Below are 20,435 nucleotides of genomic sequence, written 5' to 3' on the forward strand. Positions count from 1 at the left end.
CAGTTGGAAAATAATATAGTGTGAGACAAACACATGTAAATCTTAGCTTGTAATTTTTATCTGTATGTATCATCTGACTACAAATGTATGCAGATGTCAGGAAGCTAGTCAGCCTCCCAAGAGAGGGAAAAAAATCATTAAGAGGGATGAGTGGGATGGCAATAGAGCACATGAACTGGAATTGGATGGGGATTCTGGGGGGGGGGGAAGGAAGTTTCCTTTAGAATGTGGAATAGGGAAATGGGGGAGGGAATAAGCCTGGGGAAGTGTCAACCAAAAAAAATGTGCATGAAATTGCTTTAGAGAAACCAGCTACATTGTAATCAACTTTTTAAAGATTCAAAAACAACAATTTTTTTTAATGGAAAGATTTTAAAAGCAAGCAAGTCAGAGTCCTGTAGACATGATGGTGGTCTTTATGACATGGCATGAGGTGAGTCCCTCAGCCATTTGTATGCCATCCAGCTGAACAACATAGGCACATCATTGTACATCAGTGTACATTGTTGTAAAACCATCATCCCAAAAGAAGAGTGGGAAAATTCCAGACAAAACAATAGTGTGCTTTTCTCTTTAGGACTGGTTATTTTCAAAATGCCAAAATATTTTCTCAACCAATCAAATGCTCTCTACCCTTGCTCTTATTTTCCATTGCCTGTGGTCTGTGCTCTAAGGACTTGGCAGCACCCGATAGGTTTGGGTACAGGGTGCAGGTGCCTGGGGGAGCACTGTGTGTTCACTGCACACAGGTAGACAGCTGAGTCACTGTGCTGCAAGTCTCTGATGTGCAGGGAAACATGCAGGCTGGCTTTATTGAGATGAACCCTAAATCTACCGTCTTCCTTTTCACCATTGGAGAAGATGGACATCAGAGCCATGGGGCCTTTCCCTGGATGCTGTCTGTACCACCAGAAATACTGAGAATTCTGATCACTGTAAGTGCAGTTGAGGGAAGCCATGGCTCCCTCTGGGACATTGAGGGATTCCGGAGTCTGCTGCACCTTCTGCTGGCTGCTCACACCTGTGCAGAAAGACAAAGGTCAGACAAATAAGACTGGATACATATAAATGCTAACTCCCCAGAACGGGTTTGCCGTGGGCCTCCCACCTGCTTTGTTTCAGCATGAGAACATTATTATTTCTACCCTCCCTCCTAAAATATGTGAACTCAATTCCCTAGCATACAGCAACATTAAGTTCCCATAGAAATGGTCAAACTCACCCTTCAGTTGAAGCCAGAGTACCACTATTGAAACACTTAAGGGATGCATTACTGTTTTCAATGAAGATTCACAAGTTGAAGTGATCTATAACAAACAGACTGGCATTAGGGAGTTCAAATGCTTCTGATGTGGAATGCAGGAAAAAAAGAAAAACCCCAAACTGTTCATCCAATTAGAAAGAAGGTCATAGTTTTCACTGACACACAAAAAGCCCTCCTTCTTTCTCTAACCTCCCTCACAACTCACACAGGCACAAAGGACTATGGGAAAAATTGCCTCTGAATCTCTGAGAAGACACTGCCATCATGTGGATTCACCTTAGTGTCAAATATTTTAAGCCATTACTCTTCCTATGTAGACGATTAAAACAAGGAATAGTGTTGCATATGAGGAGTGTAAGACATTTGTTCAAGTTTATGCATGAGCGTACTTACACATACATTTTCCACCAAATGACAGCTTATTTTCAGCAAATAAGTTATTTCACTAGTCGTTTTTGTAATATTTCTTCTAAAGAAATTCTCACAATCAGATAATACTTTATGTTCTTTATCTCTTCTCAGTGGCAACTCATGGAACCTTGTATTGTTTCTTCACCATCAATATTAATTTTTATATACTTACAAATATCTGTTTAAAACAAAATAGCTTTAAAAGAGGCTCAATACATATAACACCAGCCCATAGCCTAGCTACATTTTATGTATGTATTTGTCTATTAATTCATTCATTTATTTTTGTACATTTTATGTGTGTTTGTGTTTGTGGGGGTGGTATGGATGAACACATCAGTGTATGTGTAAACATGAGGTACATGTGGATAGGTTAGAGGTCAACATCAGGTGTTGTCATTGTCTTTGATTACTCTTCACTTTGTTTTATTAAGGCTTTTAAAAGGAAACCCTGATCAATCAATTAGAAAAAGAACTGTCCTAGATTTCACTGCTATTTCAACAAGTCCTTCTCTTCTTCCCTGCCTACCCTCTCTCATACACAGACACAAACAAACTTGAGAAATTGCCTCTGGGTCTTTCTGAAGCTAGAGCTCATCATCACAGGCTGCCTTGTCAATGAACTCCACAAACTGTACTGGCATGTCCTCACCAGTGCTAGGGCTACATATGTGGGTCCAGTAATGGATAGTATATGTGTTCAGGGTATCAGGACACAGTTCTTCATTCTGGTGAGACAGGAACTTCACTGGTTAAACCATCTCTCCAGTCCCTATTTTTTATTAGTAGTCATATTTATACAAAATATTCTACTTATTGTAACATTGAAATACACAAGTATAAGGTATGTTACTAATATTCACTCATTTGTAATCATTGGTGGTCAGCTGAGTAATTCCATAATTTGGTTAATATGAACGGTATCAAAACAGCATGGTGAGCATATATCCTTATTGTGAACTTAGTTTGATTCCTTCAGATGCACAGCTAGGAGTGGTAAAGCAATTTGTATTTGTAGGGGAGTTTTAGACAAGAAACATCACACTAAATTCCATAATGGTTTCACTAATTTATATTCTGATCAACTACATACAAGAGTTCATTTCTCATCATGTCCACAACATCATAACCTTTTGGGTTTTTCGATGATAGCCATTATTTTGGAACTAAGTTGGATTTTTAGCATAGATTTTATTTGGTCAGCTATTTCTTCAGTAAGATAATACTAGAAGTGCTTGGAATTCTCCATACACCAGTAACAAACAGCTGTAGCAGGGAAGCTGGTGATCACCTAGTGGGTACTGTGCTCCATTCCTGAGACAGAAAATAGAACATCCTAGGAAGACAAAAAGTGGAGCTGTGGAGAAAGCAAAAGTATAAGCTTTATCCACTGGAAAGGGAGGGTAATTAGGACTAATTAGCTAACTGGGCTTTGGCTAGGGAGTTTTATTGGGCCTATGCTTCTTCTTCTTTCCACTATTAATCCTGTTAAGGTACCCGACCCCTTGCCTTCCCACCAGATCAACTCAAGTTTTCTTCTGGGAAAAGAAGTTATCATATCAAGAAGTTTTCTTTTGCTTTCTCATCTGTCCATACTCCTCTATCTTTTTCTCAGCCCCAACCATCAGAGAACAATACACTGTTGTCAATGATAGTGTCATGATTGCTCTAGCTACTAAACCTGTTGCTCCAAGTGCAAGCTCTGCAAATGGTTTTTCTTTTACTTTTTCTTTTTTTTTCAACACCTGGGAAAATTTTTTTTAAGTACTATAGTAACTCAGGGCCCTGCAACAGGTACTTAAGATTTATTCATCAATAAACCAATCCATCTAATCTTTGACCTATGCCAGTATCTGCTCACAGCTATGGAGACTTTCTACACTATTGGTTTCTGTATATTCTTGGGGTATTTCCCACCAGGGACTGCATTTTATTTTCTGTTTTTTTTTTTTATTTAGGTAAAACTCATGTGTAGAACAGTTTATTGTAAGATAAACCCATTAATTCTGATTGCATTTAAAGAAGATGGAACTCATACCTGGAACTGTCAATGAGGTCAAGAACATATGACTAGATGGGCTATAGAACCTAGAGACAACCTAGTACTATTCAGCTAAGTAGATTGAGCCTTATAGTGGCTCTTAATGACATGTTGCTATATCAATAAATCAGGACATCACACAACCCTCATTTAAAGAAGTTTCTTTTTATAGTAGATGGTGAGTAACATTGAGACGTATAGCTGGTCTATGTGTGGAGAATGAAAGACTTTTAAATTCTCAGTCATAATAGGATGTCTATATGCTAACCCTTCTATTAAGATGCATTACTCTTCACAGAAACAAGAATGGAAGGACTGTGAGAGCCACAAGTAGTGGATGACTTCAAGGACACAGTGTTTTATGAGTAAACTAGGCAGATACATATAGGAACTCACAGAAATTAAGGCAATGTGCACAAGACCTGTGAAAGCTCAGTACAGACAACATTCTCATAGAGAAAAAAGACATGAATTCCCATCCCTACCTGAAAGAAATTGGTATTTGATAACTGCCAGGAGGAGAGTTAGTTAGTTTTCTTTAATGGTGCCGTCCTCGGTGTATGGACCACATAGAAAGGTGGGCTCCAACTCCAAGAGTAGTTTCCAACACAAACCATACTTTATGAGAAAGAGGGAGGAGAGTTAGAGACAACAGGGAGAGAGATAGAGAGTACAAAAGAAGAAGGAGGAGGAGAAGAGGAGGAAGAGGAGGATGAAAAGGAATAGGAGGAAAGAGAGAATGTACACAAGGTTGGTGAGGTAGGAATGTAGGGTGGATCTGAGAGGAGTTGAGGATGGAGGGTGAATATGAATAAAATTGTATTAAATCCTCAAAGAATTAATAATCATTTAATTTAAAATTGTTTTTAGCATAGATTAAAATTAAATGAAAAAAAAAATCAGGTGTTTCTTTCTTAAGGCCCGTGGATCAAAGAGATCTCAATAGCAAAGAACACAGTCTAGGAGAGATTTTGCAGATGATTGCAAAGACAGAACAAAATTATTAGAAAGTCTCCAGATCTTTGTAGGTTTTGGAAGCTTGGTCTTGACCCCTTTTCTTATCACTCCTCCCTATCTGCAACTGGATTCCAGGAGTTTGGCTCAGTGTTTAGCTGTGAATGTCTGCTTCTGTTTCCATCAGCTACTAGTTAAGGGCTCTATGATGGCATATAAGTTAGTTATCAATCTCATTATCAGGGAAGGACATTTAATGTTGACTTTTCACTGTTACTTAGATTGTTAGTTGGAGTCATCCTTGTAGGACTCTGGACATTTTTCTAGAGTTAGTTTTCTCTTCAGACCTATAATGGCTCCCTCTATTATGCTCTCTCTCTCTCTCTCTCTCTCTCTCTCTCTCTCTCTCTCTGTCTGTCTGTCTATTCATCCCCCAACTCAAACTTCCTGGTCCCACATGTTCTCCTCTCCTCCCCTTCTCTTTCTCCTAGCTCCCTCTCCACTCACTGCTCTCCCCCATCCCAATATGCTCAGGAAATCTTGTTCCTTTCCCCTTCTGTGAGGGACCTTGTATGAATCTCTTAGGTTCCTCCTTGTATCCTAGTTTCTCTGGTGGTGTGAATTATAGGCTGACGATCCTTTGTCTATGTCTAAAATCCATATATGCATGAGTATATACCATGTTCCCTTTTTTTGTGCCTGGGTTACCTCATGCAGGATGGCTTCTTCAAGTTCCATGCAAATTTCAAGATTCCATTGATTTTTTTCCCCACAGAGTAGTATTCCACTGTGTAAATGTGCCACATCTTTATCCATTTTTCAGTTGAGGGGCATCTAGGTTGCTTCCAGGTTATAGCTATACAAATAATGTTGCTTTGAACATTGTTGAACAGACGTCTTTGTTGCATGGATGTGGATCATTTGGGTATATGCCTAAGAGTGGAATTGCCAGGTCCTATGGTAGTCTGATTCCAATTTTCCTAAGGAACCACTATACTGATCTCCAAAATGTCTGTACAAGTTTGCCACATAGAGACTGTGGGAAGCTACAGCCCCAAGATGGTGCCTGGCTGGATTTCAGGTAGTCCGGAGCTTAGCTGTAAACAAGCCTTATTTGGAAGTGCTTGATGGATCTGGTGCACTTCCTCCTTCTGTGGCCTATCCCGGATCGCCAGGTGGCATGTGCTGATTGGGCAGTGAGCGCATATTTAAGGGTTCTGGAGGGCAGGCATTCTGCCGGGAGGTATAGAAGGAAGTGAGACATGAGTTATGGTATCCAGTTTTTCAGGATAATGCAGGGCAACGCTATCATGAGCCTATTGATTTTAAAACGATTAAAGCACTTGCTGAATCAGTCTGCACTTATGGGATAACTTCTGCTTTTGCAATAGCACAGATGGAAGCTCTAAATTGCCACATGGTAAAACCATTTTGAAGAGTAATGCCACCTGGATTAGAGGTTGATGGCCTATAGCCTAGGAGAGGGGTAACTCAACTATTCCCCTGCAACCCAGGTGGGCTCCTTATTGTAATCAAAACCCAGCTCAACATGGAGCCTCTAATCCTTTTGTGTTTGTGATTGATTAGCAATAGCACCTTTGCAAGCTCTAGTGAGAGAATGCTAAATTGTATGCCTCAAGTATGCTTCTATTCTTTATGTTGGGATGGAGGAAAATTTCCTTTGGCCCTTGTGACCAGAACGCCCAGGTATGTTCCCTGTTCCTGTAGAGAGCCAAGCATCATGACCCTCTTTAGACAGTGGAGAGATTTTGGAATCACTGCTGCTATCATGGTTGCCATTACAGCTGGAGCTGTGGTAGCCACCAAGGCTGCCATCACCATGCATTCCACTGTCCAGACTGCAGCTGCCTTAAATAACCTGTCAGCGAATGTAGCCATTGCTTTGGACATATAATCTTCCCTTAATGCTCAATTAAAAGGTGGTATTATGTTCCTGAATCAACGAATTGATCTAGTTCAGGAACAGATTGACAGTTTGTGGCAGTTGGCACAAATAGGATGTGAATGGAAGATGACCTCTGTGCCATATCAAAAGTATTCGGTGGCTGCCAATATGTCTAACCAGCTTTCTCAGTATCTTTTAGGCAATTGGTCCGGCAAATTCGATAAGTTAATGCAGGACCTGAGACTTTCCATCGTGCATGTGAATTCCACCTGGATCGACATCTTGGTTGCAGAGGGAGTATCTACATGGATCACTCAAGCCATGAACCACCTAAAGGAATGGGCAGGAATGGGTGCCCTGGGAGGGGTGCTTATCTCAGTCAGTCTCATTGCTTTATGGTGTATCTGCAGGATGAGGGTTACACAGCAGAGAAGTAATGCCATGATTGCACAAGCCTTCACAGCCCTGGAGGCAGGGCAATCACCTCAGGCTTGGCTAACTGTGTTAAAAGGCTAAGCAGTCATTCACGCTCAGGATGCGAGACGAAGTACTGCACTTGAGGCCAGCTTCTAGTGGCTTCATGGAGGGAAAATCTGAATGCATATGGGTTGGTATCATAATCCCATCTTTGAGAAAAGATACCGGAAAGGTGTGGCACCAGCTTGACTGATAACTGGGCATGGGGCCATTACAATGTCCCTTGTTCATCAGAGATCAGATATCTCCCCTTGCCTGTTGCCTTTAAAACAAAAAGGGGGAACTGTGGGAAGCCACAGCCCCAAGATGGCACCTGGCTAGATGCCAGGTAGTCCGAGTTTAGCTGTAAACCAGCCTTATTTGGAAGTGCTTGATGGATCTGGTTCACTTCCTCCTTCTGTGGCCTATCTGGGATCGCCAAGTGGCATGAGCTGACTGGGCAGTGAGTGCATATTTAAGGGCTTGCTGGGGCTCGGGGAGACAGATATTGATGATTCCTCCTAGAAGGCATCACCCCCCCATGTGGAGTGGGGGAGGCTGTATGGGATGGGTGGGGTTTCAGGGGCATGGCAGGTAGAGAGGGAGGGAGAGAGAACTGGGATCGATATGTAAAATAAGAAAAAATATATATACACAAATCTTTAATTTTGTCATTTCTTTACCAGCGTAGGCATGAATACCTATATCCTCTCCCATCATTAGTGACTATGAAGAAATGGTGTCTAATGATTATTTGCTCCTACTAATGTACCTCTAATACTGTGAGAACATTCTAAATTTATATTGCCTGTGTAAGATCAACAATTCACAATGGTTGATATTATATAATGGTATACATATAATTATTCACATTTATATTTATTCATATATACATACTCAAATACATAAGATATGAATATAATCTGGAGAATATACGTATTCTTTTACTCCAACCACTTTATGTTGCAAAGTTCATGAGTATTCTGTGCAAAGGTTTCATATTCATCATTTTCCTTGACTTTAGCCCTGATGTTCTGCCTCCTGTGTGACCCACTAGACTGGAGAGGCTTTCCACTAATCCTGTTAGTTAAAAAATATCTCCATTTCTAATGTCTTTATAAGATTTTAAGTTTTTTTTGACAGTCAACTTTTATAATAGAAGCATTAAAAAATAAACATTTAAAATATTACCTGTAAATAAATCCACTGAATTTTTGTTCGATTTATTTACTTTTTTATCTCTAACTTCAATTCATGAAAAAATGGGCTTAATTGAAATAAAATTACATCACTTCACCCTCCTTTTCTTCCCTCAATTTACTCAGTTATTCTCTCTCAGACCCCACTGAATTCCCCAACTCTCAAATTGATAGCATTCATTTATTATTATTGTTACAAATGTGTGTGTGATTGTATGCATATATATGTGCATATGTATATATATATATATGTATACACACACACACACACACACACACACACAGCCTGCTAATTTTGTGTTTGTTGCTTATGTGTGTATGGCTTGAGAGCTACCCATCTGCATTTGACAACCAATAAGCGTCTCATCCCTGGGAGAGACTAATTCTCCTCTCCCAGCAGTTACTTGATGCTTATAATTTTATGTCTGGGATTGACACTTGAAAGTTTTCCTCCTTCTTTCGAAACATGCCTATTGATATTGGCGTGGTTCTGGTCTTGCTTATCCAGCCATTTCTAGGAAAGACTGTTTCACAGCAGCCATCCTGGTATTCTGCCCCTTGCAGTTGTTATGCTTCCTCTTTAGTCATGTTCCCGGAGCCACAGACACAGGAGTAGATGTATGTATTAGGGCTGGACTTCCCACCCATAATCCTCTCTTCATGTGTCCAGTTGTACTTTTGCTTTGTTTTGTTTTGGGTGATAATTAGAATAACGTACAGAAATGTACCTTTGGAAGCCAGGCCAAGGAGTGCTGCTAAGAGATCATCCCAGCAATAGATCGAGCACAAGAGTTTTATTGGTGGAAGGTGCAGTGCTGAAGGCCATCTAGAAATGAAGACATGGGAGAAAGATAGAAACAGACAGCAAGCCAGACCCGGAGACAGAGAAACTGGGTGAGAAGACAGGAAAGACCGAACAAGAGAGAGCCATGAAGTCCAGAGGGACTTTCAAAGGAGCTTGTGTTGGGACAGTGACAATGAGCCACACTTGGCGGCAGCAGCTGAGGATACAAGCTGCTGCAACCTGCTGCAGCTGAGCTGAGCAGAGAGCCTAACTTACATCAGTGATGACCTATATTTTCTCGAAAGAGAGGTTTCTTTGATGAAGGGCAGTAACTGCACTTGTCTGTGAGTAAACGGATAAGATTTGGAATGTAGTAAGAAATTCTGCTCATATAGCAAAGTGGTGGCAGTAATTATTTTCTATGGTCCATGACCTCACCAGCCCAGGAAGCATGCCGGGTTTCCAGTACCAGGCATGATTTTCCTCATGGTGGACCTTAAGTCAAATAGGCAGTTATTGGTTGCCAGCAACCTGTGAATGTCCTTATTGTACCCTTATGGATATTTTAGCCATACTAGCAATTTCCATGGTTCATAGGTGAAACAGCTGATTAGGTAATTTATCATTTTATACATTGTCCCTTGGCAGATTGCATAGTATTTTCTGAAACCATGAAGGATAGACCACAGAAAAGAGCTTTTCAGTCCTCTGTCCTAAGTGTGGGTTGTATTTAGCAATAGTGGCTTCAACCCTGAGAGGCAACCCTGAGAGGCATCAGTAATCTATATTATTTTGGGAGTCACTTAGACTGAAACCCCAATTAACCTTTCAAAAGGAGATTCTTCATACCAAGTACTGTTATTTTTGTTAGTCTATTGTTCTTGTGGGGTTACTGTCAGAAAAATGGCTTAATTTCCCTTAAGATGAGGATGTGCTTATATATAAAGGAACAATACCATATTCTTTTATTGAGATTTATATATTATCATATTAGGATAGATGTTATCTTATTCCTATATATGTTTAAGATAATATATGTTCTTTTATGATATGTGTATCTTAAATATATATGTATATATATACATTATAAATATACAACACATGTAGATATGTGAATATATAAGATATGATATATGCAAATATAAGTGTAGGTAATGCAGAATAATATGATTACTTTAACCATTATCAAAGAACCCTCGTATTCAGCATTTCTAGTTCCTTATTGATAAAGTTTTTATATCCTTAATAGTCCACATTATTTCATTAAGTTATTTATTTGAGTTTTCTTGGATCACTCAGGACTTTATTTCTGTTCACTATTACCTTTTTAGAGAGTTTATTTGGGAATTCATGAATCCCTTTACCATCTTCATGGTTATTTTTTGATTCAAGTTCTCCAGTTTCATTTAACTTGTTCTCATTAGGGACCACTAGAACATGCTGCTTTTTTTTGTTTGTGTGTTTGTTTGATTTTGTTTTGTTGTTGTTGTTGTTGTTCTTTTTAAGAGAGGACATATTGTCTTGAGTTTTATTATTCTGTTTTTCCTATGAGACCTTACATCTACAGTTAGGTTGTTGGTTGTGTCTTTGATATGACATTTTAGCTCACTGATGATGAATCCTGAGTTGAAGCTGCAAGGTGATGGATTAGAGGGGTTTAGAAGGGGCGGAGCCACACTGGAGCTGGCTCAGTCTTGCTGAGTGAGACCCAGAGGACTAAACCTTGCAGTCAGGATTCCTAGGGGAAAGGTGTTAGACTTGTGTAGTGTCTGGCTTTTTTATACTGAGTCCAACACAATCGGCTGGGGCTCTGTTGGAAAATGTCCTGTGCTGTGAGCAGAAAGACAAGCCAGTCACTCTAAATTGCTATCAAAAGGTTAGCATCTACAAAGGTGGTCTGCTTGGCCTTTACATGAAGATGAGAAATATATTTATTTATGGACATTAATTACTACTTCTGTTTACACATGTGAACAAGATGCCTATGATACAATTCAACAATAAGAACTCTTGTGAAATAAATTAGTGCTGCACGCACAGATGACTAGTGAGTGTGGGAAGAACCTTGTAGTCACAGCAGAGAGAGAATGGGAAGATGGTTTTACCAGTCCATTGGCCACAACAGCAACCTTTAACTGTATGTTTTTAAAGTAAAATCTCCCAAGTGAAGTCTCCTGTGATTTCTGGGAGACACAATTTCATAGCAAAAGGACTATGACAGAGTAAGAAGAGGACTATGTCAGCGTAACAGGAGGATTATGATAGAGTAAGAGGAGCAGAGTATGATAGAATAACAGGAGGCCTATGACTATGCAAGGGTTATATAACGTTACATAGGAAGACCAGCAAAATCTGTAGATTCTTCACAGAAGTGACTCCGGAGCTAAGATTTGAAGTTGGCAGAGCTGGTTTATGAAGTTTTCTGTGGAGAGTGTTTCCTGTTGGAAAAGAGTTGGACCCCATCTGAGAAATTCAGAATGCTGAACAGAAACCAGCATTGCTGCTACGGAGAGCTGGGACCTAGCCCCACAAAAAGCTCACGTTGACAGTTCAGGCATGCACAAATCCTGTGGAACATTGGATATTACAGCCTGAACTCGGAGTTGTATTCTAGAAAGATCAGAAAGCCATTTAAACACCGTGTGAGAGTGTAGACCGCATCCCGTTTATGCTACATATATTTTGTGTGACGGCATATGGTGTGTGCTTGCCCCTCCCCTCAAGCACTGAAACCACTTCTGAGACTCTAGAGAGCCAGCTGCCCTGTGAGTGCCCCGAGGTCTCCAAAGTTCCACCCTTGCTTCTCACACTCTTGTGTTAGTACGCTAGCCCGGTCTTACTAATAGTAAAGGAAAACTCTCTCTGCACAGTTGAAGTCCCTGTCCTCTCTGGGCTTGTGCTGCAGGCCTGGCTTTGTCCCTCTTCCTTCTCTATAGGTATACTAGGTATGGGGACACTGAGCTGTCCTGTCACCTCTCCATCTTTCAGAAAACATTATGCAAAAGCCGTTTGTGGGCATGCCCCATTTCTTGAAATTTGCTATACAGCAAGCTCTACCAGAAAGCTGTGGAAGAAGATGTGGAGGACAGACTTCTAAGACAAGCAGACAACTTGTTAGTCACAGGGCTTTACTGGGGGATCTCAGGATCCATAAGAGACAGGTTTCTGTCAGATTGTGCTTTGGTCCCTCCCAATCAAGAGCAGAGGATGGAAGACTCTGCTTCTTGTTCTTCAGCTGTGGCTGTTTGTTTGACTTTTGTGCCAAGTGAAATGGAGAGGCACACAGCACAGGAACCAAAACAATCACAGAGGCAGGAGCTCAGCAGCCAGGCCCCTGGTGCTGAGTTTGTGTTCGGCCCCCTTGTGGTTTCTGCCACTGTGTCACTCAGAGCACAGTAGTACACAGCCGAGTCTGACTCCTGGACCGAGGCTTTCTGCAAGTGGAAGGAAGTGGATCCTTTGTCATATGTAGCTTCAAAACCTCTGCTGCTTCCTGTCTCATCGGCCTTTGAGACTCTGAAGAGGAGCTGTGGACCTTCTCCGGGATACTGCACGTACCAGAACAGGGTTGGGTAGCCCGAGGCTGAATAGTTGCAGTATATAGTAAGAAAGTCCTTTTCTGAGAGAGTCAATTTACCGTATGTCTGCATCACTGAGTCTCCATGGGTCCTTGCTGGAGAAAAGAAAAGAGATATGTATGTCACCTTAAAGACAAAGAAGCTTTTGGATAAACTTAGTACTCAAGACTTTGTTGATATAAAAATGTATAAAGTTTAAATCACTTTACTTACCAAGTATGAGGAGTATCGCAGTCACGAGGCCTGGAGAAGAGTCCATCTTTAGTGGCATCTATACAATGTTCTAGATGCTTAGCATGTTGAAAACAGAATGAGTCTTAAATTCACACAGGAAATACCATAGTGTTAGGGCACTGCGCCCCCTGGTGGTCAGAGAGTGAACAGTTACATGTGGCAATATTTGCTACAAGACAACGAAATAATGCATTTGGTTGAGGGCCACTGCTACTTCAAAGGTCAAACTCTCTCTGTTTTAAGTGAATGCCAATTTCTTTTTCTTTTGGGGGGGGGGGTGTGGGCTTGTCGAGACAGGATGTCTTTGTATTGCTTTGGAGCCTGTTCTGGAACTCGCTCTGTCGACCAGGCTGGTTTTCAACTCAAAGAAATCCCCCTTCCTCTCTGCCTGCCAAGTGCTGGGATTAAAGGCATGTGTCACCAAGCAAGGTCAGGAAATGACAATTTTAAGGCATTTTTGAAGGAAGTTTTCCGGGGCAGATGTCACATTGTATAAGAAATACTCACAAATTTCAGAATTCCAGTACAAATGTAGAAACACATAATTTATTAAACTCTATGGAGTGATCTGAACTTTTGAAAAGGTTACCCTTTGCTCTTAAAACATTTCCTCCTAACACAAACTGACTTGCTCTCCTAGCTAAGTCTAAATAATGAACTTCACTTTCTGCCTTTGCCACACTAAGCATTTAGGTTAAACTCCACCTGTTTAAAATACGAATTTCCTTCCTCGAGCCTACTAGAAAATCCTGGTTTTAAATGTAACGGAGATGCAAGCTCTTCCACTTTCTTGTTATCGTGTTCATGGCTGTCTTCATGTAATTGTTCAGATGTTGTTCCTGATAATTGTTTTATTATCTTTATGGGTGACTTTATGCCCTAAGTCATTAAATAACTAAATCTGTGGCCACTATGTTTATGCATCTTCTATAACTTTTTCTTCAGTAGGAAAAACCAGCACCACGAGCTTTACTCTTGGACCATGGTTACTACAACCTCTTTGTTTTAAAAGAGAAACACAATTAAGCAGTGAGCCATGTTTTTTTTTTTTTTTTCATAGTTATCAGATGCGGGGTAAACAGACTTGCTTCTCTACAGGAAGGGTACACAGAACCCAGGTTGTAATAGTAAACAAAAGTTGCAGCTTGGGTTACCATCCTGATCTTTTTAGTTCTGATGTAATTATATATTTTAATTACTAATTTTGAGATTATTATTTAACCACAATAATTCTCCATTCCCTTTTCTCCCTCCAAATTCTCCCATGTATCCCTTTCAACATTCCTTCAAATACATGGCTATTTTTTTAATTAATTATTATTTCATGGGTAGAAGTATATGTGAATACATATATATACATATATATGTGTATGTATATATATATATATACATATATATATATATATATTCCTAAATACAACCTATGCAAACCATATAATTTTATGTGTAGGTTGTTTTCAAGGGTGACCATTTGGTGCTGGACTGCCAATTGGTGTGTTCTTCCTTGGGTAAGACCACCCCTCTCTTGTCCCCAGCTTTCCTCAGTTGCCTACACCTCTCTGTGCAAGGTTCAGGCCTCATGGGCTGCTCCAGTCCACTCTGGCATGTTCAATGGTGCCATCTTTGTTCAGTTCATGTTTCAATGGGCATGTTGACGAGACTTCTGATATCAGCAAGAGACACAGTCTTCCAGAAAACTCCTCAATCCTCGCCTTTTACAGTCAATCTGCCTTATCTTCTGCAGTGTTCCTGGAGGGTAAGGTGCAGATCTATTTTGCAGATATATTCCTTGGGACTGGGATCCATAACCCTGCAGTTTGATTGGTTGCACTATACTTTAGTGGTCTGCTGGAACAGTTTTCTTGATGAGGGGTGAAGACTACAGTAATCTGTGGGTATAAGGACAATTATTTATAGCTTGTTTTTAGTGATTATGTCTGGAGCAACAAGTAGAGGTTAAAGATTCTCCTTTAATTACCATGACTTCACTCATACTTTATAAGTTAACTAGATTTCCAGTACCAACCAGACATGGGATCACTACTATGAGGTGTATCTTCAGTCTAATGGGAGAAATGTTGGGTACCATTAAGATGTGTGTGTGTGTGTGTGTGTGTGTGACATTACTCATTACTACACCAGTGAATTACTGTGCCAAGCAAACTGGTAATATGGGGACATGTTGGATTTTGTCAAAGGCCTCTTCTATGTCTATGAGATGATCATGTGACTTTGGTCTTTAAGTACATTTGTGTATTTTATTGCTTTTATTAATTTGTATGTTTTGAGCTATCATAACATTTCAGAGATTATGCCAATATAGTTGTGGAATATAATCTTTTTCTTTTTAAAACGTATGGCTTTATTCTGTTGGCAATTATATCACTGAATATTTTTGAGTCTCTGTTCATCAAGGATATTGTCTTGTGTGAATTATAGGCTGGTGATCTTTGATCTAGGTCTAAAATCCATATATGAGTGAGTACATACTGTGTTCCTTTTTTGTGACTGGGTTACCTCATTCAGGATGGTTTCTTCAAGTGCCATCCACTTGCCTGCAAATTTCAAGATACCATTATTTTTTTCTGCAGAGTAGTATTCCATTGAGTAGATGTGCCACATCTTCATTAACCATTCTTCAGTTGAGGGGCATCTAGGTTGCTTCCAGGTTCTTGCTATTACAAATAGTGCTGCTATGAACATAGATGAACAGAAGTCTTTGTTGCATGGATGTGAATCCTTTGGGTATATGCCTAAGAGGGGGATTGCCGGGTCCTGTGGTAAACTAATTCCCATTTTCCTGAGGAACCGCCATACTGATCTCCAAAATGGCTGTATGAGTTTGCACTCCCAAGAGCATGGAGGAGTGTTCCCCTTTCTCCACATCCTCTCCAACATGAGTCATCATTGGTGTTTCTTTTTTTATTTTATTTTATATAACCAAGTCCATTTAAATGAAAACAAACATTTATAGACAATATTTGGAAACTTGGGCATTGGTCTTTCCAAACTACTTCCTGCTGGTAAGGGATGCTGTCATGGGGGATTCTAAGAAGATTCAGAAATCCTGGCTGTTGTCTGTAAGGCTGTTTGTTCAGCTGTTTTAAATGTAGGATCACCTGGTACTCTGTTTGAGGTGGTATGGCTTGATCAAACCACATTAGTCTGGACGGAATCCACATCTTTTCATTTTCTGTGGAAACAAAAATAGAAATCCTTTTCCCCCAGTAACTTGTCCTTCAACTTAAATTTTGGAGTCAAAGCATTTTTTTTTAATTTAATTTATTATTTTACATGTCGATCCCAGTTCCCTCTCCCTCCCTCCCCCTTTCCTTCCCCTCCCTCTCTCCCTTTCTCCCTCCCTCATTTCCTCCCTTTTACCCTCTCTGCCCTCTCACATACACTCTAACCACCCTCTCCTCCAATCCCCCCAGCCAAATTCCGTATGAAGGGAATGCCATCCAGTTGGGATCATGTAGGTCAGACAGGTCATGGGAAGTAGGGACTAGGGCTTCTCTCCTGTCTCTAGATTAAGGCAGATATCCCTCCATGGGGGATGTGTTCTCAAAGTCCTTTTGTGCACCAGGGATACATCCTGGCTCCACTGTCTGAGGTCCCTTAGACTGCTCAGTCCTTCTGGCTGAGACCCATATTCAGGGGGGCATGAATCAGTCCCATGATGGTTTCCCAGCCATCAGTCTGGTGGCCCATTAGCTCCTCCTTGTTCAGGTAAGCTGTCTCTATGTGTTTCTGCAGCCTGGTCTTGTCCTCTCCATCTGCATCTGAGTTCTACTTCAACTCAGTGGTTATGTATGGATGTTTGCTCCTGTTTCCAACAGGCATTAGTTGAGGGCTCCATGGATAAGTTAGTTGTTGATCTCACTCTCCGGGAAGGGCATTTATGGTAGCCTTTCTATGGAATCTCAAATTGTTAGTTGGCAGCCGTCTTGTAGTTCTCTAGACCTTTCTTTGTGTTCAATTTTATCTTCAAACCAATATTGGCTTCTTCTTTTATGTTCTCTCTTGCTCTCTCTGTCTCCCTCTCTCTTTCCTGTCTTTTATTCCTAACCAGGCTCAATCTTCCTGGTCGCACATGTTTTCCTTTCCTCCCCCTCGTTTCCTCCCACCCTCTCTCCATTCCCTGGCCACCCCCACTTCCCCTGAGCTCTGGGGGACTTGTCCCTTCCCAGTTCTGTGAGGGACTTTATATGAATCTCTTAGAATACACCTTATATCCTAGTTCCTCTGATGGTGTTAATTATAGGCTGGTGAACCTTTGCTCTAGGTCTAAAAATCCATAGATGAGTGCGTACATACTGTGTTCCTCTTTTGTGACTGGGTTACCTCATTCAGGATGGTTTCTTCAAGTGCCATCTACTTGCCTGCAAATTTCAAGATACCAGTTTTTTTTTTCCTGCAGAGTAGTATTCCATTGTGTAGATGTGCCACATCTTCATTAACCATTCTTCAGTTGAGGGGCATCTAGGTTGCTTCCAGGTTCTTGCTATTACAAATAGTGCTGCAATGAACATAGTTGAACATGTCTTTGTTGCATGGATGTGAATCCTGTGGGTATATGCCTAAGAGGGGGATTGCCGGGTCCTGTGGTAAACTAATTCCCATTTTCTTGAGGAACCGCCATACTGATCTCCAAAATGGCTGTATGAGTTTGCACTCCCACCAGCAGTGGAGGAGTGTTCCCCTTTCTCCACATCCTCTCCAACATGAGTCATCATTGGTGTTTCTAATTTTAGCCATTCTGGCAGGAGTAAGATGGTATCTCAAAGTTGTTTTGATTTGCATTTCCCTGATAGCTAGGGATGTGGAACATTTTCTTAAGTGTCTTTCAGCCTTTTTGATTTCCTCTATTGAGAATTCTTTCTTCAGTTCTGTACCCCATTTTTAATATGGTTATTTGGTGTTTTGTTGACTAGTTTCTTGAGTTCTTTGTATAGAATTCGGATATAGGATTGGTGAAAATCTTTTCCCAGTCTGTGGGCTGCCGTTTGGTATTGTCCACTGTGTCCTTTGCTTTACAGAAGCTCTAAGTTTGAAGAGGTCCCATTTATTAATTGTTCCTCTCAGTGTCTGTGCTCCTGGAGTTATGTTCAGGAAGTGGTATCTTATAACAATTTTTCAAGGGTAGCTCCTACTTTCTCTTCTAAGAGTTTCAATGTGGCTGAATTGATGTTGAGGTCTTTGATCCATTTGGACTTGAGTTTTGTGCATGGTGACAGACATAGGTCTATCTGCAGACTTCTACACACCCTCATCCAATTGTGCCAGCACCATTTGTTGAAGATGCTGTCCTTGCCCCATTGAATAATTTTAGCTGGTTTGTCAAAACTAGGTGTTCATAGGTGTGTGGCTTAATATCAGGGTTTTCAATTTGATTCCATTGCTCTACCTGTTTATTTTTATGCCAATACCAGGTTATTTTCAGAACTATAGCTCTGTAGTAAAGCTTAAAGTCAGGAAAGGTGATGCCTCCTGAAGTTCTTTTATTGTATATGGTTGTTTTGGCTATCCTGGGTCTTTTGTTTTTCCATATAAAGTTGGTTATTAGCCTTTCAAGGTCGGTGAAGAATTGTGGTGGGATTTTAATGGGGATTGCATTGAATCTGTAGATTGCTTTTGGCAAGAATGTCATTTTTACTATGTTTATCCAACCTATCCAAGAGCATAGGAGATCTTTCCATTTTCTGGTAACTTCTTTAATTTCTTTCCATAAAGTCACAAAGTTCTTATTATATAGGTCTTTTACCTGTTTGGTAAGTGTTACACCAAGATACTTTATGTTGCTTGTGGCTATTGTAAAGGGTGATGTTTCTCTGATTTCTTTCTCTGTCACTTTGTCATCTGAAAAAACTAGGGTTACTGATTTTTTGAGTTTATCTTGTATCCTGCTAGTTTGCTGAAGGTGTTTATCAGGCTGTAGGAGTTCCCTCTTAGAGTGTATTGGGTTGCTCATGTAAACTATCTTATCTTCTGCAAATAGAGACAGTTTGAGTTCTTCTTTTTCCAATTTGGATCCCCTTGATCTCCTTTTGTTGTCTTACAGCATTAGCTAGAACTTCTAGTATGATATTGAAGAGATATGGAGAGAGAGGTCACCCTTGTCTTGTTCTTGATTTTAGAGGAATTGGCTTAAGTTTCTCTCCATTTAGTTTGATTTTGGCAGTTGGTTTGCTGTCTATTGCTCTTATTATGTTTAGGTATGTTCCCTGTTATCCCTGACCTCTCCAAGACCTTTATAATGAAAGGGTTGAATTTTTGGAAGGCTTTTTCCGCATCTAGGGAGATAATCATATGGTTTTTCTTTTTCTGTTTGTTTATATGGTGGATCACATGTTTAGATTTTGTATGTTAAACCATCCCTACATTCCAGGGATGAAGCCTATTTGATCATGGTGGATGATTTCTCTGATGTATTCTTGAATTCGGTTTGCCAGTATTTTATTGACAATTTTTGCATCGATGTTCATCAGGGATATTGGTCTGTAATTCTCTTTCTTAGTTGTGTCTTTGTGAGGCTTGGGTACCAAGGATATTGTGGCCTCATAAAAAGAGTTTGGTAATGAACCTTCTGTTTCTATCTTGTGGAACAATTTGAGGAGTACTGGTATGAGTTCTTCCTTGAATGTCTAGTAGAATTCTGCGCTGAATCCATCTGGTGTTTTGTGTTAAGGATTTGTTGGATTTATGATTTTCTTTAGTCGATGAATCTATTTCTTCTAGTTTATATTCTGTGCCTGAGATTCTCTCTTCCATCTCTTGAATTCTGTTGGTTATGCTTGTGTCTGTAGTTCCCGATTCTTTTGCCCAGTTTTTCTATTTCCAGCATTCCTTCGGTTTGTGTTGCCTTTATTTTCTCTATTTCAGTTTTCAAGTCTTGAACCATTTACTTCACCTACTTAATTGTTTTTTCTTGGCTTTCTGTACTTTCCCTAAGGAATTTGTTCATTTCTCCCCCCCCCCACCCCACTCCACGAACTCCCTGGTTTTGGCCCCTTGATCCTGCTGCTCCAGTCTCCTGTCCCCATCGAGAGCACCCTTGGAGCTCTGATACACCCTCACCCATTCCCACCGCGAGCCTGCCCCCCTACCCTGTGCTCTACCCTAGCCATGGTCCTGCTGCTCTGGTTGAGTACTGGGACAGAAGGAGGAGCCAACAGTCCACCCTACTCGGAGACTTCTCCAGAGCATCTCTGAACACAGGATACCTGCCTATCCACTCGGGACCATCGGTAATTTTGACCTGCTTGGGCTCTGACCCCACCTTCCAGTCCTTTGCTGGAGTCCCGGGCCCCCTCCCAGAGATCCTCCCTATCTCTGCGGGTCCACTCTGAGTTCCTGCCCGCAAGATCCTTGACCCCCAAATCCGGGCCTCTGCTAAAGAAAGAGGCCTCAGCTCTAGAGTTCCAGTTTCCAGTGAGATGCGACTGTCCTGCAAAACCTTCCCAAGTTTCAGCTCAGCCTTTGTCCTCTTCTGCCAGCTATTGGCCAGAGGTGAGTCTGGGCCCAATCGGGTCTGCCTTTCCCCTACAACCTCTCCTCCCCACCACCGAACTCCCTGGGTTGGCCCCTGATCCTGCTGCTCCTGTGTCC

The 20,435-nt window shown here is 40.9% G+C and overlaps 1 gene segment (V, D, J or C); it reads right to left on the reverse strand.

The window, feature by feature from the left end:
* Positions 1-12,209: 12,209 nt before the first annotated feature.
* On the reverse strand, positions 12,210-12,864 carry LOC127217548 (T cell receptor alpha variable 9-2-like). The segment is given in 2 exon segments: positions 12,210-12,688; positions 12,807-12,864. Coding segments are annotated over 2 exon segments (537 nt in total).
* Positions 12,865-20,435: the final 7,571 nt, after the last annotated feature.

This window comes from Phodopus roborovskii, unplaced genomic scaffold (genome assembly GCF_943737965.1).
Source record: "Phodopus roborovskii unplaced genomic scaffold, PHOROB, whole genome shotgun sequence".
NCBI lineage: Eukaryota > Metazoa > Chordata > Mammalia > Rodentia > Cricetidae > Phodopus > Phodopus roborovskii.